This window comes from Marmota monax, unplaced genomic scaffold, assembly GCF_021218885.2.
Source record: "Marmota monax isolate L192 unplaced genomic scaffold, Marmota_monax_Labrador192_F-V1.1 WCK01_AAM20220418_F8-fsc00041, whole genome shotgun sequence".
NCBI lineage: Eukaryota > Metazoa > Chordata > Mammalia > Rodentia > Sciuridae > Marmota > Marmota monax.
In genome coordinates, this window is record NW_026695238.1 from 2,827,177 (window position 1) to 2,843,695 (window position 16,519).

At 45.1% G+C, this 16,519-nt stretch overlaps 1 protein-coding gene across 1 annotated transcript; it reads left to right on the forward strand.

Annotated features, from left to right (window-relative positions):
* The first annotated feature begins 3,565 nt into the window (after positions 1-3,565).
* On the forward strand, positions 3,566-13,203 carry Cxcr2 (C-X-C motif chemokine receptor 2). The gene is made up of 3 exons (XM_046440005.2): positions 3,566-3,852; positions 6,340-6,391; positions 10,918-13,203. Exon 3 carries the CDS (start codon positions 10,941-10,943, stop codon positions 12,018-12,020), a length of 1,080 nt encoding a protein of 359 aa, XP_046295961.1. The 5' UTR covers positions 3,566-3,852; positions 6,340-6,391; positions 10,918-10,940; the 3' UTR covers positions 12,021-13,203.
* The last annotated feature ends 3,316 nt before the right edge of the window (positions 13,204-16,519 follow it).

The following is a 16,519-nucleotide window of genomic DNA, read 5'->3' on the forward strand; positions in this document are numbered from 1 at the left end:
GATGACAACAAGATATCCCCAGGCATATCAGTTTCTCCAAACTGTTGAGGCTTTTCATTATCAATAAACAAAAATGTATTAAGTATTCATAATATACTTCACACTGCGGTTGGTTTGGAGACATGAGATAAATATATATATATATATATAAAATCACTGCCTTCAAGACATGGAAGAGGAAGCAGCCAAACAGATGATTGACTACAAACCCCATAACAACCCTATGCAGTGTGTCTTCCCAGCTGGATGTGGTGGCTCGTGCCTGTAATCCCAGTGACTCAGGAGCCTGAGACAGGAGGATCGCAAGTTTGAAGCCAGCCTGGGCAACTTAACAAGACCCTGTCTCAAAATTAAAAAAAAAAAAAATAGGGCTGGAAATGTAGCTCAGTGGTAGAGAGAGTGTTTGCCTAGCATGGGCAAGGTCCTGGGTTCAATCCCCAGTGCCAGGGTGGGATGGGGGGACAAAAAAACACCTGGTTGAAAGCAGAAAGAAAATGGAGAGTTAGTCAGCCAGACGAAATGGCTGAGGAAGAGCATTCCAAGGACAGGGAAAGCAGGCCAAGATCCCAAGAGAAAGAGAACAGCCCCCGGGGAACTGACAGCAAGCGACTCCCAGTGACTAGCATTAAGGGTTCTGGGGCACGTTCTGAGGTAATGGGGCTGCAGAAGTAATAAGGATCAGCTGCAGGGACACAGTGTGCCCAGCTCAGAGCTGTACCCAAGGGCAACAAGGATCCTTGAAGGGTTTTACAAGGAAAAGAAGGTGATCAAATTCACATTGTGGAAAGGTCATTCTGTGAGCAGAGTGGAGGGTGAATTGAAGAGGGAAAGGCGTGAGGCGGAGATGACTTCGTGCTCTCAATCAATCCCCATAACAACCCTATGCAGTGTGTCTTCTCATTATGCCTATTTTACAGATGATGAAACAGAGATGCAGTGAGATTAGAACTCCCGCCCAAGGTTCACAACTAGGAAGCAGCTTCTAACTCAGCCAACCCAGCTCCAGAGCCCATGAGCATTGCATGAATGTTTTTTTTAATTTTTTATTGATTTTATTTTTTTAATACATGACAGCGGTGGAATGCATTACAATTCTTATTACACATATAGGGCACAATTTTTCATATCTCTGTATATAAAGTATGTTCAAAGTATGTATATAAAGTATGTTCAAAGGCCAATTTAAGCCTTTATACATGTACTTTGTGTTTTTTGCATTACAATTCTTAATACACATATATATCACAATTTTTCATATCTCTGTTTATATACAAAGTACGTTGACACCCAATTCAAGTCCTCATACATGTACTTTGGATAATGATGTCCATCACATTCCACCATCCTTGCTAATCCCCTGCCCCCTCCCTTTCCCTCCCACCCCTCTGCCCTATCTAGAATTCATCTAATCCTCCCATGCTCCCCCCCCCACCCCACTATGAGTCAATCTCCTTATATCAGAGAAAACATCAGCATTTGTTTTTGGGGGATTGGCTGACTTCACTTAGCATTATCTTCTCCAATGCCATCCATTTACCTGCAAATGCCATGATTTTGTTCTTTTTTAATGCAGAGTAAAATTCCATTGTGTATATATGCCACTATTGTACATTGAGTGTTCTCTAATGTCATGGGATAGTGAGGAGGAGACAGACAAGAGCAACACTGAGGAGAGGAATGCCTTGCTAGTAGGAACCAATGGGAACAGGAGACACCGGCCCCTAAGGCACTAGCTGAAGCTTGGGAGGCAGGCGGACTTACCCTCGGGAGAGGAGAAAGGCCCAGGGTAGAAGACTGGGGAACACCCATATTTGAGGATGAATTGAGATATAAAGCAACAAATGAACCAAGAGAAATTTATGGGAAATAAATTCAGTGACACAGAGATCAAGGTAAGACCCACACAGTCAGTTTTTCACTGTAGTGTTTAAAAGCATACTATAGAGCCTGGGGGTGTCCCTCAGAACTAGTGTGTTGACTAGTATGTGTGAGGTCCTGGATTCAATTCCCAGTACCAGGAAAAAAAAAAAAAGTGTACAGGAGGCTGAGAGAAAATATTTAACATAATCAACAAACATTCAAAATGTAATACTCCCATAATATATAAAAAGCTCCTGCAAATCAATGGTAAGTGGGACAATCCTACACAAAGGGAAAACAGAAAAGAATTAGTAGCTCGAAAGAGAAAAATACAAACCTCAACCTCACCAGCAATCAAAAAAAAATTTTAAAAGTGATACATCATTTCCTGTTATCTAATTGGGAAAACCATTGACTGTGTACCATGCTCAGAGTGAATATACAGATTACAGGCCCTTTGATAAACTGATGATGGGACAGTAAATTGGCACCATGTTTTTGAAAGTCAATTTAGTAGTATTTATCAAAATTTAAATGTACACAAGTATCACCCACCAAAATTATACCTGAGCTGCAGAAATACTCATACAAGTTCCCAAAGGATGTTCATGGTAAGAACCTAAATACTCATCTATAAGGCAATTATCAAATAAATGATGCCTACTCTGGCTATTGTGTAGTCATTGAAAAGAATAAGATGGATCTATAGGGGCTGGGGTTATGGATCACAAGTAGAGCACTCGCCTGTCACGCGCAAGGCCCTGGGTTCGATCCTCAGCACCTCATAAAAATAAATAAATAAATAAATAACATTTTTGTGTCCAACTACAACTACAAAAAAATAAGTATTTAAAAAAAAGATGGATCTATATATACTGATGTAGAACAGATCCATGAGGCATTGTTAAGTATAGAGCAATCGAATTAATAAAAAATATCTTCATTTATTAAAGAAAGAAGGAAGGAAAATATATGTTTGTGTTTGTATGAAGGAAAATCTGGAAAGTTCTACAAGAAGCTATAGAGGGTCATTTCCTTGGTGAAAGATATGGGTGAACAGAGAAAGGGAAAGGATCGGAAGGGAGACTTTCAAGTTTGACTTTCTATGCTTTTTCTATTGCTTGTATTTTTTATAATATGCATTGCTTTATTTTTATAATACTAAAGCAGTTCAATTTAAGAAAAGGTTTACTGGGTTCAGCAGCCCAGCTGCGGCTGGCAACCTTAGGAAAAGCTGTTTCAGTGGAGTGATAGGAAGGAAGCCTGCTGCAGGATTCATTGAGGAGGAAACAGGAGGTGAGGAAGCCAAGGCAGCAACCGCTATTTTTTGCACTAAATTTGCCCATGAAAAGGAGAATACAGCGGAATAGAAGGTCAAGGGCTCCCAGGATGGAGAAAGGTGAGAAATTGAGAAAGACATAAGCAAGCTCAGAGCAGAAGGGAAGGAGTCCTTGAGGGACAAAGGGGACAGAAGCCAGGATCCTCAGAGAATGGGTGAGGCAATGGATCCCCCAGCTAGGGGAAGGGTTGTCAAGAAACAGCAGAAGGAACACTTTGTGCTGACCCTCTAAGAAAGGAAGAAGCTGTTCATGCAAGTTCAGGCTGGCAGCTGCGGGGAAGCGCGCCTGCATCTTCCCTGTTGAAAAGGAGGTGCGGACTCAGCAGTCCGAGAGGCAGACCTCCACCTTCAGGCTGGCAGGCTCTCCGGGAGCCATTAGACAGGAAGGAGTGGAAATTCCCAGAGCTCATCTCAGAATCACCAGGTGGGACCTTCGCCTGGTGTCAGAGTCCTGGGACACCTCGCCACTCCTCTGTGGGACATCCCTCCTGGTGAGCCTCTGCGCGTCCTTCTGGGCAGCCAGGTCAGAAGTCTCCCATGAAGCCTGCTCCACTTTCTTCCTGTCCAACAGCCCTGCCTGCTACCAAGCCTTGAGTCACAGCAAGGGTATCAGGGGCCACTTCAACTACAACAGCTGCGTGGAACAGCTGCAGGTAGGTGAGCTGTCTGGTCTCAGGGCTGCTAGGGACATATTTCTGACAGAAGGGACCTGGAAACTTCAGCCCTTCCCTGAGGTTGTTAAGAACTGGGGTGAAGAATTGCAGGACTTTAGAGTTCAAATCATTGAGTCTTTGCCTAGACGGTGCCAGAACTTTGCGCAAAATGAACGTGTTTCCATCTGCCCTGTCCAATATGATAGCTACAAGTCTCATGTGGCTACTGAGCACTTGAAGTGCATCTAGTATAATCAAGGAACTGAATTTTTCTATTTTATTTTAATTAGTTAACATGAAATAGCTACATGTGACTATAACCACCATCCTGGATAGGGTATAACTGGAACAACCTTCTCATCTTTCAAAGGATCACCCAAGGCCCAGAAAGAAGTGACCTGTCCAAGCTAACCCTGACCATTAACAGCAGAAGCAGGACAGAAGCTTTTTTTAAAAAAACATTCCCTCATGCATACTCATGTGATGGGATCCATGACAATGAAACCAACCTAAGAGACATCAAGAAGTGGGCCACCTGGGAAATGTCCAGTCTGGCACCCCCCTTTTTTTTTTTGGTACCAGGAATTGAACTCAGGGGCACTCAACCACTGAGCCACATCCCCAACCCTGTTTTGTATCTGATTTAGAGACAGGGTCTCACTGAGTTGCTGAGCACCTCGCTTTTGCTAAGGCTGGCTTGGAACTTGCGATCCTCCTGTCTCAGCTTCCGAAGCCACTGGGATTACAGGCATATGCCACCACACCTGGTCTGGACCCCTTTTGGCACCATAGTATTTGGTTGTCTGGGCCAGAGAAGTACCTAATCCAGCTGAGGCCAGGATCCAGCTCCTGTTACATCAGACAGAACACAGGACTTGAGAGCAGATTAAAAAAAAAAAGTTTTAAAAACTGCTTAAAACCCTGTTCAGCCACCTCATTCTAAGTAAAGTCTTAAGCTCTTAAGAGTCTTAGTTTCCACATTCAGAAAGTGCCAAAAGTGCTGACTTCATGGGGTTGTAATGAAGATTAAAAGATACAATTCTGAAAAGCACTTTGCCCTTGAAGCTAGAACCCAGTAGGCACTCAAGATTATGCTAATTGACCATAGTTGTAGACAGATGCAAATTCAGATGTACATGGGTGTCAGTCTTCAAAGCAGGTTTGCTGCTCTCCCTGGACTGGGGATGGAGTAGAAGAGGCATCATGTCATCCATTAATAAACTAGTTCAATAATAATCATCTTAACAAGAAAATCTAACAGTGTGCTCTGTGTGTGTCCCAAATGCTTTGTGGGTCATCCCTCATGCCATCTTCTTCACGGCCCAATTGGTTGGATTCTACTATTGGCCCACTTCACATATGAGGAAATTGAGATTCAGACAAGGAAGGTAACTTGCCCAGAGTTGCTCACCTGGCTAAGCAACTCTCGTCTGCCTCTCTTCATGTGTAACAAGCCTCTGTCTGGTTTTAGCATCAAATGGCCAAGTGGCATTGCGTTTTCACTAACTTGGGAAAGGGAGAGGTGACAAATACTGAGGACTGTTTGGTGAACATTGGACCCAAGGGTCCTTTCCTTGGGATAGGTCACCTAAATGAGTCGGTTAGGGGCTATGAGTACTCTCCAGGCCCAAGAAGCAAGAGGACAGGGTAAGAGGAGGTGGGGGACTTGAGACCTTGTTCACTGGGGTGGGGGAGATGGGAGGGAGCAGGAAATGAATGTTGTATTTAGTAGCAAGTGGAACAAAATGTATTCTCAGTGGCACTCAATATTTTTCAAAAATGTGTTTGAACTTGGGTGACACTTTCACTTTTATCAAAAGGTTGTCTTTCCAAATTAGAGGGTGTTGGCTCAAAGGGCAGGATGGGTACCGATACAGATTTGGGACCCTCAAACTCATTGTCTAGTGCATAAGACAATAAAGAACAGAAACCCCAAAAGTTGGGCTTGTGGTCAGAGCAGATGGTTGGGAGGGGGGCCAAAGATAAGAGAGGTAGGAACCACCCTTTCCTTGGGGTTGAGGATTCTTTAAAGGTCATGGCATGGAGAAGTCCGTGAGGTTTTGATTCTGGAGGAGACAGAAAACAAGAAGGCTTAGGTCCAGGGAGAAAAGCTACCAGACTCGCCAAAAGCCCAGGTTCTATCTCTGCTGAGTTCTCTGGAGATGGGAAAGAGCCAGGAGCGGCCAATATCATGGCAAAGGAGAGAGAGAGAGCAGAGTGGTCCTAGGCAAACCCTCCCCCTGTCTGGGACTCACTCATCTCCTCTGTGAAATAGCAAGACAGGCACAGAGACCCACAGCTCCCCCCCCCCCAGTATGAATTCCATGAGGCCATCAATCAACAACATATCCAAGAGCTAATCCGGAAATTTATTATTCAAAGACATTAAAGCATCCCGCACCCTCGGGAGCTCCGCCCCTGACTTGAGCAATCCCATCCACCACTCACTTCCTCCGGTGCGTCCTCACCACCACCTCCTTCTCATAGGTCACAGCTGTCCTCCTGGAGGTGTCCCACAGGTGGAAAGTCCAGCAGCCCGGTAAGTCTTGGAATACCTACCCTCCCATGTCTCTCCTCTCTGACCCCACACTCTGGGGCATCTCCCCCTCCCCCTTCTCCCTCAGCCTCCTTTTTCTCTTGCTTTAGGCTTCCCTGTCCCCAAAGGGAGAACTTCTGCCTGCTTCTTACAACCCTCTTCAACAACCACTCAGGGCCACTTCCAACCCACCTCCTTCCCTGGCCCTAGAGCCTTCCAGAACCAGCAGCCTTCCCTGCTCTTCTAGGACGGGGTCTGAGCCTGGGCTGGACACTGAAGCCAGCATTTGTGGACTATATTTATAGAGAAGGAATGCTGGGATTGTAGGAAAATGCCTGCATCTTTTGTCATTGTTTAAAAAAAATTTCCCTTAAGCATTCGGGATCTTGTCAATTCCCCTGTGCTGTTGCGTTTGTGTGTAGCTCATGGGAGGTCATCCCACCCTTGGATCTTCTGAACTACCTGGTGGGAGTCACCAAGGGGCTGCTGTTTCGGTTCCAGCAGGGGAGCTCCCACTGGGTCACAGAGAACATGACTGGGCGCTCAGTAGAAGCCAGTAAGTTGAAGGGTGTTTGGTTTGTCATTCTGAAAAGGGGTATTTCTTTAATTGGGGGCTTAAGGAACAGCAAAAGATGGCAATGCACAAAATTCAGGCAGTGTGAGTGAACTATGCCCAAGAACTTAGCCACATCTCAAGAAATTAACTTATAAATAAAGGCTTTGGGGTGTAGCTCAGTAGTAGAACACATGCTTGGCATGTGCAGGGCCAATCCTGCAAACAAACAAACAAACAAACAAAAAAACTACTTAGCTTAGAAATATGTTTAAAATATGAGATGTGATTTTTTTTTAAAAAAAGAAGCAGTGTTATAGACTGAAAATAATGCAAGTTGAGCCATTTAATCTAGTTGGAATCCTAACTAGATCCTTACTGGCCCTTGCTGAGCCTCTCGGCCTCAGTCTTCTCACCAGTAAACATCATAGCCATTTGTAATGACCAAGGGCAACTGCATACCTGTGAGGTACAAAGCAGACCTCAGCTGCACCTTCCCTGAGGCTGACCCTTTAGCCACCAGCCCAACCTCTAAAGATTGGTAAATGAAAAAACAAACACCAGCAACAAACATCCTCCCCAGTCCCCAGGACTGGAGGCCACTGGCCTGTCATGGTTTTCTTTTCTGACTTTTGGACCATCCATCCTGACTTGCATGGTCTCCCCCTGGGATCCTCAGGCCAGCCCTGGATGCCCGGGATGGTGACCTCACCGTATCCCTGCCGTCCAGCTGAGCGCTAGCTGGTTGAGAAGGAGGACTTACCCAAGCAACACATGCTGCCACTGCTGCCTGTTCTTGTCAGCTGATCTCTGCAGCAGCCCCAGCCCCGCTTCTCACTGCTGGTGCCCATGAATGGGGAGGCTTGCCCTCAAAGCGCTCTGCACCCGCCATGCTCTGCATTCACTCTCAAAGGTGGTTCTCTTCTTGTTCATTTGTTTCCTTAAAAAGCATCTTTGAGGGGCTGGGGGCTCAGTGGTGGAGCACTTGCTCTCACATGTGAGGCACTGGGTTCCATCCTCAGCACCACATACAGATAAATAAACAAAATAAAGATATTGTGTTCAACTATAACTAAAAATATTTTTTAAAAGCATCTTTGATTTATCTGCTCTTAGAGGTGACCCATCTTTAACCTCATGACTTCCTTGGGCTTAGCTCTGATGAAACTTGCTCTTGACCTTGGTACTTCAGAGCCAGCAATTTCCTTTCAGGTCTTGCGGATCTTGCTGGCCCAGCCAGCAATACAACCTTCCTCTCCCACGGCCTCCCACCCTCCCTGCCAGACAGGGCCCCACCCACCTCATGACATTTTTTTAGGTTCACGGATTGATTGAATCTTCTCTCTCCCTGTGCAGATCTTAGAGCGCTGAAGGCAATTTGTCTGTCCCCTCTCTCTTACAAGGGAAATAATACCTTCTCAGGGAATGAGGGTTAGGAATTCCATCACTCTTTGGGGAAAAAGGCATTATTTTTCCAGCTTCTTTTCTAACTCAGCTTTCTTCTTTGCTACATATGATTTGACAGAGATTACCTTCTGCAAAGAGAAACGCTTCCTAGGACTTTGATTATCGTCATCATTTTAATATTGGTATTTGCTTTGTAAGACAGGATACTCTTTGGTTAATCTTTTTTTTTTTAATTTGAGATGTAATTCACACAGCACAAGTCACCCATGTAGAGTGTATAATTCAGGGGGTTTTAGTATTATAACACTATTGCTACTCGTTTCAAAATACTTTCATCACCTTATAAAGAAACTCTGAACTCATTAGTATCCTCCCTCCCTCAGGCTCCTGGCAATTACTAGTCTATTTTCTGTCTTTATCAAATTGCCCATTTTGGCCATTTCACAAACAAGGAATCATAGAGTATGAAGCCTTCTGTGTCTGGCTCTTTTCACCGAAAATAATGTCTTGAAGCTTCATCCATGTGTGATGTATCAGTGCTCCATTCTTTCTTATGGCTGGATAATATTCCACTGTATGGATATATTTCAGTTTATTTATTCATTCATCCATTGATGAACATTTAGATTGTTTCCACCTTTGGGAAATCATGATAAATGCTGCTATATACATTGTGTACAAGTTTTTGGCGAACATAAATTTTCAGTTCCTTTGGGTCTATACCTAGTATGGGAATTGCTGGACGACATGGTTTAGCTCTCTGAGCAAATGCTAAACTGCTTTCCAAAGCAGCTACACCATTCTAAATTCCCAGCAGCCATGTACAAGGGTTCTGATTTCTCCACATCCTTACTGTCCATCTTTTTAAAATTATGCCCAGTTTAATAAGTATGAAGTGCTTCCTGGAACTTTTTACTCCCTGATCCTTCTCTAACACTGGGTTCCATTTGGGGGTAAGTTACAAGCTTGACTATGGCCATAGGTTGTAATTCGCTATAAAGAAGTGGAAAGACGGTGATCTATGTTGTGATTTCAGAGGAAGCTAAGTTGGTAGCTGGTTTGCTTTGGATTGTCTCTTCTTGGAAAACTGGGATAAGATTTCCCCAAAATCTAGACCTCTGCTGTCCCCATAGTACGGGCAGAGCCCACAGAGGAAGACTAACTCTACAGGGAACAGAGGAGCCGGAGATGGAGGAAGGTGCACACCAAAGGACAGATGGAATAGTGTGTCTCCACCTGTCTTCTCTATTTCCTGACATCCCTGCCTTTTATTCTGGGAGCACAATACTGGCACACCCCTACAGGACAGAATATGGCTGCCTGGAGCTCTCCAAGTAATGTTATGTCTCCATCCACTCGGAGAACTAGGCAACCACCAGCCTATCATTTTTAATATATTTTTAAGCTATACATTCTCCCCGGTCTGACTTCCTTCCTCCCAAAAGAGAAATGCTGGACCTCTTTTTTTTCCCCAGTACCACGGATTAGACCCAGGGCTTTACTATAAAACTGACAGATGAATCCCTTTGTTTAGCTAAGCAAGTTCTCTACCCCTGAGTTACATCCCTAGCCCCTTTTCAAATTTTATTTTAAGGTAGGAGTTCACTAAGTTAGGCTGGCCTCAAATTTGCAATCAATCCTCCTGCCTCAACCTCTAGAGTAGCTGGGATTACAGGTGTGCATTACTGTGCCCAGCTTAATGCAAAGACTAATTAACTGATTTAAAGTTTGTTCTAGCCCAAGCCTTCTGAACTTCCATGCTGCTGTGATTCAAATGGTCTTTCCATCTTGCTTCTTTGAATCCATGCATTTTGATGAATTTCTAAGTTTTCAAAATGAATTAATAAATAAAATTAGTTAAAGAAAGCCAAATAAAGGGATTCATCTGTCAGTTTTATAGTAAAGCCTTGATCTTGGCCTGCTTACTCCCGAACATTAAGAACTGAAGGGGCTGGGCACAGTGGCACCCGCCTGAAATCCTAGTGGCTTGGGAGAAGAGACAGGAGGATCACAGGTTCAAAGCCAGCCTCAGCAACTTAGCAAGGCTGTAAGCAACCTAGTGAGATCCTATCTCAAAATTAAAAAAAAAAAATTTAAAAAGCGGGGACTGAGGATGTGGCTCGGTGGTTAAGCACCCCCTGGATTCAATCTGTGGTACCAAAAAAAGAGAAAGAGAGAGAGAGAGAGAACTGAAGGTCATCTCACATTTACAAATGTTAAATATCCAGCCTCAATAACCAAACTTGTTCACCACTGAGGGACCCAAAAAAGGACTCTATATGCAAAGGAAAGTTTCAACAAAGTTTTGGGTGATAGCAACATTGTGGAAAATGCCAAGAATTTTTCTCTAATATTAAAGGAAACTGTAAACATTTCATAAAGTGTACTATATACTTGTCTCATAGCCTTACTTCTCCTATTATTTACCAATTTGAAGTGAAAGTTATTTCCATGTAACTTGCAAGCCAATGCAAAAGAATCCTTCCTCTCTTAATTTCTTGTGTGGGTGGGCAAAATCTTGTGGGAATGGGGAGACTTATGTGCAATAACCCTTTTATCTCCTTTCTAGGCAGGATTTAGATTTATCTCAAAATGGAAGGATTCAGTTGGGAGAATTACAACTTGGACGATATCTTAGATGAATTATATAGTAATTACAGTTATGGCACTGGCCTGCCCTCTATCCTACCAGATTCTGCCCCGTGCCGGACAGAATCCCTGGAAATCAACAATTATGTTGTGGTTGTCATCTACATTCTGGTGTTCCTGCTGAGCTTGCTGGGAAACTCCCTGGTGATGCTGGTCGTCTTATACAGTCGGAGCACCTGCTCTGTCACCGATGTCTACCTGCTGAACCTGGCCATGGCCGATCTGCTCTTTGCCCTGACCTTGCCTATCTGGGCAGCCTCCAAAGTGAAGGGCTGGATTTTTGGCACAGGCCTGTGCAAGGTGGTCTCATTCCTGAAGGAAGTCAACTTCTACAGTGGTATCCTGCTACTGGCCTGCATCAGCTTGGACCGCTACCTGGCCATCGTCCACGCCACACGCACACTGATCCAGAAACGGCACTTGGTCAAGTTTGTATGCTTAAGCATGTGGATACTGTCTATGATTCTATCCCTGCCTATTTTAATTTTCCGTAAGGCTGTCTACCCACCCAATTTCAGCCCAGTGTGCTACGAAGACATGGGTAACAGTACAACAACATGGCGGATGGTGTTGCGGATCCTGCCCCAGAACTTTGGCTTTGTCATACCACTGCTGGTCATGCTGTTCTGCTATGGCTTCACCCTGCGCACCCTGTTTAAGGCCCACATGGGGCAGAAGCACCGGGCCATGAGGGTCATCTTTGCTGTTGTGCTGGTCTTCCTGCTCTGCTGGCTGCCTTACAACCTGGTCTTGGTTGCAGACACCCTCATGAGGACCCACTTAATAGAGGAGACCTGTGAGCGCCGCAAAGACATTGATCAGGCCCTGGATGCCACGGAGATTTTGGGTTTCCTCCACAGCTGCCTCAACCCCCTCATCTATGCCTTCATTGGCCAAAAGTTTCGCCACGGACTCCTTAGGATCATGGCTACCCATGGCCTGGTCAGCAAGAAGTTCTTGGCCAAGGAAGGCAAACCTTCCTTTGTTGGCTCTTCTTCAGGGAACACTTCCACCACCCTCTAAGACTGCCTGCCTAAGTTGCAATCCTGGGGGTCCCACCTTTCCCTTCAGTGTGACAGATATCTAAGCTGCATGTGGTGGTATCCACATCAGTGCGTAGCCCCTCCGTTGTGGTGACAGGAAGAGCATGGCTTAGAAATCCTGTCCTGGTATTTCACTCCTCTCCATAATTACATGCTAACTGTTAGAGCTGATCCATCCTACAGCTGGACCCAACACACTGTCTTCTAAGAAGCACAAGTCAAAACTGCAGTGAGATACTACACAGCACCCATTTAGGATGTCCATTATCAAGGAAAAAAGCACAAGACAAATTAGCAAGTGTCAGCGAGGATATAGAGGAACTGGAAGTTTCATGCAAGGCTGGTGAGAATATAAGATGGCACACCACTCTGGAAAGCAGCCTGGCAATTTTCCATAAAACATTAAACATAGAATTACCACACGATCCAGAAATTCCCTTTCTAGGTATGTACCCAAAAGAATCAAAAGCAGAGGCTTGAACAGATATTTGTGCACTGATTTTCACAGCAGCATTATTCACAAGAGTCAAAAAGTGGAAATAACCCCAAGGCTCATCAACAAATGAATGGATCAACACAATGTGAAACATACATACCATGGACTATCACTTGGTAATTAAAATAAATGGTGGACTCATACATGTTCCAGCGTGGATAAGCCTTGAAAATGTTATGCTAAGGGAAATAAGCAAGATACAAAAAGGGACAAATATTTTGATTCTACTTATATGAAATACCAGGAATAGTCAAATTCACAGAGACAGAAAGTAGAATAGTGGTTACCAGGGGAGGGAACAGAGGGGATTTATTGTTTAATAGGTCAGAGTTTCAGTTTGGGATGGTGAAAAAGTCCGAAGATGGACAGTAGTGATAGCTGAACCATAATGTGAAAGTAATTCATTCTGCTAAGCTATGCATTAAAAATGGTTAAAATGGGGGTTGGGAGTGTAGCTCATGGGTACAGTGCTTGCCTAGCATGCATGAAGCCCTAGGTTTTATCCCAACACCTGAAAAAAAAAATGTTAAAATGGTACATTTTACCTCAATTAAAAAAGTAAAAAATGCTGAGCCCAAACGGCACTTTAACCACTGAACCGATGATGGAATTATCTACCTGTAATTTCTTGTAAAGTGAGATTATTAAATATCTTTTTTATAAGCTACTTTTTGTGGGGTATTTATTTCATTACTTCCAACCAAAGCATGTAAACTGCTACATGTAGGGATGAGCCAACATCCCAAGGGAGGGCATTTCCAGAAATAAATCCCTTTGCTGGCTACTGGGTCCATGGAGAGAAGGCTGGGAAGAGATGGAGCCTGGTCTTCCACCCCACATGCCCAGCCAGCTCAGGCCCCCTGCTGCTGAACATGGCTCATCGGAAGAAATATGTTCTGAGATCCTCAGGGCTCCTCAGGGCTCCTCGGGTCCTCGGGTGACACAGGAGTCAGGAGCGTTGGGAATGGGTCTTTGGAGGTGCACAATGCTGACCCGACTGGGCTCAGGAAGGCAGGGAGCTCTGGATGAAGCAAAGCTCCCACCGTGAGACTCCCTCACACTCTCCTTTCTCCTTTCCAAGGCACACCCTCATCATTCAGGGTGTGACAAAACAGTGCCACTACAGAATGGGGAAGTGATTTATAGTCTGTCCTACGGAGGAAATAAAAACCAGAATCAATATTCAGTGTGTACTGAGTGCTTGCTGTTGCAGGGAGTTGGGATACAGCAGCGCCCCAAACAGCCCTGCCCTGGCCAGCTCACTCTCACAGGGCTGGTCTCTGAAAGGGTCTTTGACAAGAGGGGCTCTGGCTCTGAGCAGCCTGTTAAGAGAATCAGAAAGCAAGAGGGATGGAACTCCCACTGTCCCAAGCAGCACTTCCTATTAACCACAGTCCAGGAGCCGGCAGCGAGGCAGGAGCAAAGCTCTGGGCTGGGGGCTCAGAGCAGGCACTTCCACCGTGATTCATGAAAGTGCTTTTCCTATTGCATTCAGCAAACAGGATTAATGCAGTGTCAACAGTCCCTTGTCCTGAACTCATTCTGTGCCAGGTACTGTGCCAGGTACTTAGGAGCAAGCGTGACTCAGAGGCTCCTCTGATTCAGTAGGACGTCACCTATTTACCAAACAGCCCAGTTGCCCTAGGGACCAGTGCTGTTCTGCCTGGGCAAGACGGCCAGCCAGATGGCTCCCTGAGATGACTCTCCAAGGGAGGAGGCCAAATTAGGTTTCACTCTTATTCCAGGACCCTGCTCTCTGCTCCTCTAACAAGGCCTGGAGGAAACACGGTTCTCCAAGGAAACCAGAAGGTGCAATGAGCCCAGAGAGACGGGGGCTGAGATTAAGTTGCACTTATGTGGATTCTGGATGTTTATCCCAGTGTCTCTCTGTGTCTCTCTCCCTCCCTCCCTCCCCCCCACCCTCCCTCTCTTCCATAAGAACATTCTTGGTACAAATAGTTTCGCAGCCAAGTCACCACTAGGACAGGACAAATCCAGAGCTGCCTTTGAGTTATTATTTCCTTTCTTTCCTCCCTCATTCCTGGGCCTGAGTCCCACTGTCTGAGGATTCAGTTCTGAGCCTAGATCTGCCTGCTCCAAACTGGCCTTTCTAGCTTATGACATAGTTCCTCCACTTGCCTAACACCTGCTGTCTTCTTCATCCATCTTCCTGAATCAATAATACCTCTCCCCACCACAATCCCCAGTCTCTGCAAGACGGATTCCATTTTGTTCATTAAATCAAGACAAACTCCTGTCTAGTTGAGGGGACATTAAGAAGTGCCCCTAGTTTACGTGTCACGTTAAAACTCACCGTGTGCAGACCCACATGGAGACCCATCGCACCATGTAATAGTAGAGTTAAAAAGGTCTAAGAGTCTCAAAATAAAACACAAGGAAAAAAAAAAAGCCTAAAGGTCCCCAGGCCAACTCTTTCTATACGCAAGTATAGGAGCAAAGGTCTAAGCAGAGCAAACTGGCCAAAATGTCATGGCTGGATAGTAGAATTGGAATAAAAATTCCAAGTTCCACTCATTTTTTTTTTAAATCTTATTTTTGCTTTAGTGACAGTGGCATTTCAGGCAGCTGAGAGCTGGGTGGGAAATTGTATGTGACCTTCTCAGAACATTGCACTCATGGGCATAGGACCTGTGTACTTTTTCTGTGCCTGCACTCCTTGGGCCCTGGAGCTGGGTTATTGGGTCTCCATCGTCCTGATGGATGTAGGGATCAGCAGAGGCTGAGGGGCCTGAGGAGTGGCAGCAGGCCATTCTGAGCTGGCAGGCAGGACAGTTAAGGAGACTATCAGAGTTCAATGCAAAATTCAAAGACAGGCAAAACTGAACCCTCTTTTGAGGACACGTACTACATCAGGCAGGGCTCAATTTGAGACAGAGCCACTAGCAGGTAGGATTTGTGATGGAAAGTTGATACCATGCAATTGTGGGCACTGGTGAACCAGACTATGCCAGGTTATTGACTTTGCTTCTGCGAGGACCTGAAGCTGGCAGGACAGACAGCCCGAAAGCAAAGATGGACATGAAGTGGGGAGTGGGGAGGGTGAGCTGGAGCCTGCTGAAACTGGCCTTGGTCCAAGTTCAATGTGTAGATGGCACCAAGGTACTGCGGCCCCGGCTGCTGCCCCACGCCTACAAGACAAGCCAGCAGGTAAGCAACAATGTGCGACCGTCGGGTGCCTTGCTCTGACCTTCCAGAGCTTGAAACATGTGCAGATACTACTCCTCTCCCACCTGCCAGGTCTCACATAGAAAATCTGCTGGCCCACATCACCTGCAAGTACTGCAGGGAGAGAATTGAGAGGAACAGTTCCATTTTAGCTAAGTGGATGCCACACAAAGCCTCCACACAACACAGATGCAAGTGCCAAAGAAAATGGGGTGTAGGAGGCAGGTGCCAGCACCCTCAGGAAACATTTACTGTAGGAAGAGGCAGTCAGGGCTTTTGAAGGCACTGATGGATGTCTGAGATCGAGGCATTATCCTAGTCTTTAATCTTGTTTTAGATGTAAGTTTTCTGTAGCAGGTAGTATGTATACTACTCATCTTAAGAAAATTTTTAGTCATTAATATAAATGAAAAATAAGGAGAAAGTGACCAGAAGGACAAAGGACAATTTTGAGAACTATTGCAGGGAGTTGAGTCCAGGCTTTACATCCTGGAGCTTGGGGGTCAGAACAAACCAGATTGAAAGATATTATCACCCACAGCTGGTAGGACAGTAAATAGGTGTGATCTTTGGAGAAGACACTTGATATCTTACTTGAATGCACAGGCTCTCTGACCCAGGTATTACACTTTTAGAAATCTGTCTGGCAGAAAAACCCACATGGATGGACACATTATAAAAGTCAAAGCTTAGAACCAACAGTAACGTCCGTAAATAAGGAACTGCTTCAACTCTGAAGGTATGTTCATACCACAGAACACACTGGACGTGGTGGTCAGCAGCGAGGTTGCAACGAG

Excerpts from the sequence above, each read along its gene's own strand:
- Cxcr2 (XM_046440005.2), top strand. The coding sequence starts at position 10,941 with ATGGAAGGATTCAGTTGGGAGAATTACAACTTGGACGATATCTTAGAT.